At 37.8% G+C, this 7,500-nt stretch overlaps 1 protein-coding gene across 1 annotated transcript in view; it reads right to left on the reverse strand.

The window, feature by feature from the left end:
- Positions 1 to 805: 805 nt before the first annotated feature.
- Positions 806 to 7,500, reverse strand: part of LOC119579495 (ras-related protein Rab-44-like) — an 11,996-nt gene continuing 5,301 nt past the window's right edge. The window contains exons 2-5 of the mRNA XM_037927353.1: positions 4,094 to 4,301; positions 3,273 to 3,454; positions 2,697 to 2,840; positions 806 to 2,396 (exon numbers count right to left, since the gene is read on the reverse strand). Of these exons, the coding sequence (XP_037783281.1) occupies positions 2,286 to 2,396; positions 2,697 to 2,840; positions 3,273 to 3,454; positions 4,094 to 4,301 (645 nt within the window). The 3' untranslated portion in view covers positions 806 to 2,285. The remainder of the gene's footprint in view (positions 2,397 to 2,696; positions 2,841 to 3,272; positions 3,455 to 4,093; positions 4,302 to 7,500) is intronic.

Here is a 7,500-nt window from a genome sequence, read left to right on the forward strand (position 1 = left end):
TATATAAAGAATAAGCAATTCTTATGATAACAATTTTTTACCATGTTTTTTTTTAATTCTCTTACACATCTAACTACAAAATTTGATATGACCAAATGGTAGCAATTCACATTTCACCTAAATAAATAACTTGTCAACAGTTGAACACAATTTTCCCTATAAACTGCTCATAAGCAATATATATATATATATATATATATATATATATATATATATATATATATATACATACATATATATATATATATATATATATATATATACATATATATATATATATATATATTATATATATACATACATATATAATATATATATAATATATATATATATATATATATATACATATATAATATATATATATATATATATATATATATATATATATATGTATATATATATAAAACTTAGGAGTTCTCTTATAATACATGGACCAGCTATTCATTTACTACATGCTTGTATTTCTATACATTAGGACGGGCCTTAATTTATTTGCAAAACTAAATACAGTAACATGAAAATAGATAATGTGAGATACTGTACATAAAATGTGATTGGGTGAGCAATGGATTTCTTTAACTGTGGACATCATTTTTGGCTACATCTATTTTGTAACATATATACTGTACATACCACTATTATTATAATGAAGAATTTCTTGTACATTCAGTCTGTTTTCTGTATTCAGTGGAAGACCAAAAGTAATGTCAATGCAGTCATGATACATCTCAGTTTATATGTGAATATAAAAACTTATGGTCTTTAAAATTCATAAAATTAATTTTTTAACAAATCTTGTGTTTAAAACAAATATCCACTTAATGGTTCACTTTCTAACAAAGCTAATGTTTTCATGTTCGAACATTTTTTAACGTGATCTTTCTCTTATATCAAAGCCAAAAAAAGAAAGATATTACACAAAGGAAAAACATTAATCTATGGTCACAAAGCACCACAAGATATAACAAAAACAATGCGTCTTCTCTTTCTACATCAACTATCCTTCTATACAGATCTAGTCAAACAGTTTTAATACATTCCAGTGCAAATGGCATTATTCATATGAACACTTCTATATAAGAAAAGAAAAAAAAAAGTATAACGTCACCTTTCTTAATTCAACATATTCATTAAAAGAACCACTGCAAAGTCTTTACAGTATTAATGTATCACAGGAATTGGTCCAGAAAGCACTATATTGATATGAACAGAAGTCTACTGCCCAATATAAAGTTCCACCTCACACTCTCATCTTTTCAAATGAGAAAGCAAGAGATACACAGCATAAGCTCCTGTTGTGATGTTCTATGTATAAAAAAATGGATGGAAAGAGTACCTAACTCTACTTCAATCTATGGCACAACAGCAGGACACTCCATCTCTCTCTAAACTCTGATTTAGGTTCAAGTTCCTTATGATTTTTTTTCTTATAAACCTCTTACAACACTTTTTACAATCTATACAAATTGATCTCTTAAATGTAGTCCGTCCAAATATATTATTGTCTTTGTTCTCAGTGATATGAAATCCCAAAGACAGAAGAACTTCAAGCTTTTGAAATAGAAGTTATAACGTGACTTTTGAAAGCAAACAAAAAAGAGAGAGACAGTGATGGTCTAATTAAAAATGATTATCCTCTAATTATGTACAAGTTCAACAACTGGCAATTGATTTTTGAGAAAAAAATAAGAAGTTGAAGAAATTGAAATCAAAACAAGTAAATCACCTGGGAACACAACGAAAAGCATCTTCAGTAAGTCTGGAATTGCATAATATTCTCCTTGAATATGTAAGATACAGATAAAACAACTTATCTTGTGCAACAGAACCACTCAAACATTTTTTTCATAAATAAATAAAGACCAAAAGAAAAGAAAGTCTAAAATCCATATCACTGCCAAAACACATATCAACACCCCAGTTGCCTATGCTTAACATTTCCTCTTATTTTCATTGAGTATTACCAATTGTCCAAATAATCCTATTGCTTCCTATTCAAAAATTAAGAAGACAAAAAGGGACATCACATCATAATGCAAGTGCCATAACGTGATCACTTCCCCATCCTTCTATCTCATGATAAGGACGAGCGCGACCCTTCCTGCAACCTCAATGTATCCTATTCATCATAAACAACACACACACACCTCGTCTCAACTTCTCACTACCTGCACCGGTGGCAGAAACATCTCAGCGAATGGAAATGTATACAGTAGCGTAGTCAATGCTATAAAGGACACCGCAGTATTTCTAAGCGTGGGTGGGAATTCAGCATCTGGTTTTCTTTAGCATCGGCAACTGGCTTTCTCGGTTGGGTTGGCCTTTCCGTCGATGGAGAACTTGTCGGTGTCCAGGGATTCGGTCATCATCATTCCCTGCTTTTCGTTGCTTAGGATCTGGAGGCGTTGGAGAGGTCATATTTTTCGTTGCAAAATGTGTGAATTCAAGACGAATAGATATCTAATTATGCGTTTTTATATGTTTCCGATACAAAAGCTCAAACTGTATTATTCAGCAATGAGAGTGTCTACGTGTATTGTAACAACCTACGGATCCAATAATATAAAGTCCCTTTTCATGAGAAACTACAAATCATTAATATCTATCCTCCATCGAATCTAATTCAGACCAAATTTCCAGAACGCACATCTACCCCCATAAAAAAAAACATTAACAAAAACCTCAGTTAAACATACCTTATTAACAAGAAATCGTGATGCTTCGTCGATGTTAATGTTCTCTTTAGCAGAAGTCTCGAACCATCCACTGAAACCTCGCTCTCGGCAGTAGTCGTCCATCCGGGCAGGATTGTTTACGACCCCTTCCTTGGGCTGGTCACACTGAAAAAAGAATTGATCAATAAATACAGGAAGCAATATATGAATATGTATATACACTAATACACATGAATATATAGGTAATTATGCATATTAATGCATAAATAATTGTATAGATAAAGGAATGGATATATGAATAAATATATAGATAAAAATATAATTCATTGAATATGCTGAAATCTAATAGAGAAGTAGTGGGAAAAGTAGTAGGAATGGTGGTAGGGGTAGTCAAATAGTAGTAATGATAGCTGAAAATGATATTAGCATAACAGAAGCTTTAATAGTAGTTGTAGTAGTAGACGATAGTAACAGTAGCAGTCGTTCTTGTACAAGTAGAAGTAATAGAAACAGAAAAGAAAGAGAAAATCACGAACAACAAAATCCACATAACACACAAAAAAAAGAAAGATAAAACCTCCCCCTCGACCCACGTACCTTATTAGCAAGCAGAACCGCAGGGATGGGAGAGCCGTCCGCAAGGGTGACTTTCGTGTCCAGGTCCGTCTTCCACTTGGTCACGGCGTCGAAAGTCTGGGCTCGAGTCACGTCGAAAACAACGAAGGCTCCCACGGCCTCCTTGTAGTACACCCGAGTCATGTTTCCAAAGCGCTCTTGGCCTGGAGTGCGTGAAAAGGGGTTTTCGTTTAAATCATTGAGGACTGGGTATGTATTCTGGGTCGTAAAATGAGGAAAATTTTGTTTACGGTCTTCAGATATTAGAGGAAGTTTCGTGTTTGTGGTATTTATGGGGAGAGGAAAATCGTTGTATTGTAGCACACAGGAGGGGGGGATATTGTTATCTTAAAATATCGAGGAAAATTCATATGACAATTATGAATACTTTTTTGATTTGGAAAAGCACATTACACTGTCTGACAAAATGAATCATTTTCTATGGTCACTTTTCTGCATATATTAAATATTCCACGCTTCTCTCTCTCTCTCTCTCTCTCTCTCTCTCTCTCTCTCTCTCTCTCTCTCTCTCTCTCTCTCTCTCTCACACACACACACACACACACACACACACACACACACACACACACACACACATTCACTCATTAATTCATTCACTCATTCACCCGCTCACTCACCACCCAGTCCCGTCCTCCATTCATTCATTCATCCCTCTCTCCCTCCCTCTCTCCTCTTCCACCTAATCACTCGTACATACAAACACAAACACTCCCCCACTCCCCCTCCCCCACCCCCTTCCAACACACCTCCTACCCCACCTTCCCCTCTCCCCCCTCTCTCACCTGCAATATCCCAGAGCTGCAGACGGATAACTGTATTGCTATCCCAGTTAAGGACTTTGAGAGCGAAGTCGACACCGATGGTGGCCCGGTAATGCTGACTGAAGAACTGGTGGACATAGCGCTTGATTATGGACGTTTTCCCGGTTCCCAGTTCGCCAATCACCAGGATCTTGTACAGGTGCTCGCGCTTGTCTGTGCTTGCACCTGCCTAGTAGGTTGAGGGACGGAGAGATTTCAGATTAGTGAAGGGATTGGGGTTTTGATGTGATGATCGGCTGTCTGTCTGTCTGGTAGCTGATTTGGTTAAGTGTCTGGTAAGTCGGGCAAATCGGGTAGTGAGAAGATTGGACTAAATTCCTTGATTGGACTGTGTGAGAACACTTCTTTAAATAAATAACTGGTTAATTATGTCTCTGACTGGTTTGGGGAGTGAAATCGATTGGATCCATTTGCCTGGCAGGTCGGAATAGTGAAAAAAATATTATTATGTCAACTGATTCGTCGTTGTCAACGTTGATTTTTTTTTTTTTTTTTTTTTTTTTTTAGGTCGGGATTGTAAAATTGCTAGATTAATGGTGTATACCAGTTGGGACAGGGTGGCAAAATAACTAGATTATATAAAAGTCTTCATCTGGATTAAATTATCTAATCAACTGCCTGACTAACTGTACTAGAAGAATCAACTGAAATAATTTGAAAAACAATTTTTACTTATTCTACACTGAAAACTCGGGAGCTTACACATGAATATACTCTCAAAAATAGCTTATAATATATGTACAACGTTGAACATACTATATTACTACCTGAAATATAATAGATAAATACATGTTTTTTATGTATGGGTTATAAATGCACGAGTCTGTCCTCAAACAAGCTAACCCTCGCATACACCTCCACCACGATAACAACACCAAGGCCAATTAAACCCACTAGCGTCCTCTCAGTCCTTGTACACGAACGACAACAACCACAACAAAACAACCACAATAACAACAAACACAACAACAATACCCCCACCAACAACCACCACCACCACCAACACCACCACCACCAACAACAACAACAACCACAACAACAACACCAAAACAACGACGTTCCTAAGGAGCTCAGCCCTCGGCGCGTGCGTCAGCGTCAGGGGAAGCGTCGGCCGTGACGCAATGGCTCTCGAGTGGAAGCCTCGGGTCAAGATAATCCTCCTGCGGGAAATCCTCCTGCTCCTCAGATGGCCGAGGCGATGCTGCTTCTTCCCCCTTTATCTCTTCTGGTGATTCTTGCTCTTTCGGCGTCATCGGTGTTGACTCATTTTCATCAATGTAGTCGCCGTCGTCGTCATGGTCATCTTCGTCGTCGTCGTCATCTTCGTCGTCTGCGTCATTATCTGTGTCGCCGTCGTCGTCATCGTCATCTTCGTCGTCATTGTCATCTTCGTCGTTTTCGTCATCGTCAGCGTCATCATCACCATCACCATTATCTCATCTTCATAATCATCATCATCGTCACCATCAATACTACTATCGCCCATTACCACTATCATCATCACTAAAACTACCATTATCATCGCCACTACCACCACCACCGCCACTACCATCATCATCTCCATCGTCATTGCCCTAATCATTACTCTCATCATCACCATAGCCTCCTTTTCTTCTTCTTTTCTTCTTATTATCATTCTCTCCCCCTCCTCTTACTCCTCCTCCTCCTAATTCCCTAATTTACAATTATCATTTGCTTACCCATTCCATGTTTCTAAAATTAACATAATTATCTATAACCAAATATCAAAAATAGAAGAAAAAAAAAATATATATATATATAGATAGAATGGCATGGTGAAGTGAATCTTCAGAAATATATATATATATATATATATATATATATATATATATTATATATATATATATATATATATATATATATATTTAAAAGTCGATTCGTTTTAATCCACGGATACGCGGCAAGATTAATTTCAAAGGTAGATTAATGAATAAATACAGGTACAAGCCACAAAATACAGTGGCGTATAGAAAATGACACCAGACCTGCCACATTTTATCAAATTTCCCACACGTCATTGTGTTTATTTTGTGATAATGGAAACCACGTTGAAGTATTTGCTTTCTCGTAGTGGTAGTATTGAAATTCACGCACGCACCACACACGCACGGATGCTCGCGCGCGAACACAAACACATATAAACACACATACATACAAATACAAACACGCACACACATACGCACCCCCGCGTGCGCAAACACAGAACATGACACACATACACACACAGGAAAACAGGAACACAGAAACACAGGAACACAGGAACACAGAAACACACACACACACACACACACACACACACACACACACACACACACACACACACACACACACACACACACACACACAACTAAACAAAAACAAAGATTAGCCATACAAAAAGAAACGAGAGAGAGTGTGAGAGAGAGAGAGAGAGAGAGAGAGAGAGAGAGAGAGAGAGAGAGAGAGAGAGAGAGAGAGAGAGAGAGAGAGAGAGAGAGAGAAACGAAATCGAACGCAATCCAAAGATATCAAAGCATCAGAGAAAAAGGAGAGCGAGAGATTGAGAGAGAGAGAGAGAAGAAAAACAAAGTGATAACTACAAAAAAAAAAGATGAATAAAAAAGAAAAAAAAAAAAACACACACACCAGGGATGAGGAAGGGCGGATAAGGAGACTCAGTAACAGGTTGAAACGTGAAACTCTGAGCAACGCCGCTGACTCCGGACACTTTTGCCTTGTGACTGTACGGAGATGACTATGGGGGATGGGAGGGAGGGGGGGAGGGAGGAGGGAGGGAGGGAGAAGGAAAGGGAAGGAGAAGGGACAGGGATAGAGACAGAGACTGACACAGAGAAATAGAGAGAGAGAGAGAGAGAGAGAGAGAGAGAGAGAGAGAGAGAGAGAGAGAGAGGGAGGGAGGGAGGGAGGGAGGGACAGACAGACAGACAGAAACAAACCCAGAAAAAAAACAAGAAGAAACAAAAACAACAACAACAACAACAACAACAACAAAACTCCACACTCCACATTCAGAATCTGTATAAGACCAATAATCACTAAAATGTAATAAAATTCACAGACCGCAAGGATTGGCAAGACATTGAACCTCCGCGGAACAAGGCAGGCGACTTCCATGCTGCGTGACTTCGCCATTAAAAGCAAAATAATGTATGACTTGTAAAATACTTGCTGCTCATTCTTTGAATTTTTCGTTATGGCTAGTTCCGTGGATAAGTGTAGAATGATAAGGAAGTGATGATGATTCTGTATGTCTCTCCTTTTTTCTCTTTCTCTTTCTCTTTCTCCTTCTCTCTCTTTTCCTCCTCTGTCTATGGTCCCCTGACTCCCCTCTTTCCTCTGTCTCTCTT

The sequence above is a fragment of the Penaeus monodon genome, chromosome 12, assembly GCF_015228065.2.
Source record: "Penaeus monodon isolate SGIC_2016 chromosome 12, NSTDA_Pmon_1, whole genome shotgun sequence".
In the NCBI taxonomy this organism is placed as follows: domain Eukaryota; kingdom Metazoa; phylum Arthropoda; class Malacostraca; order Decapoda; family Penaeidae; genus Penaeus; species Penaeus monodon.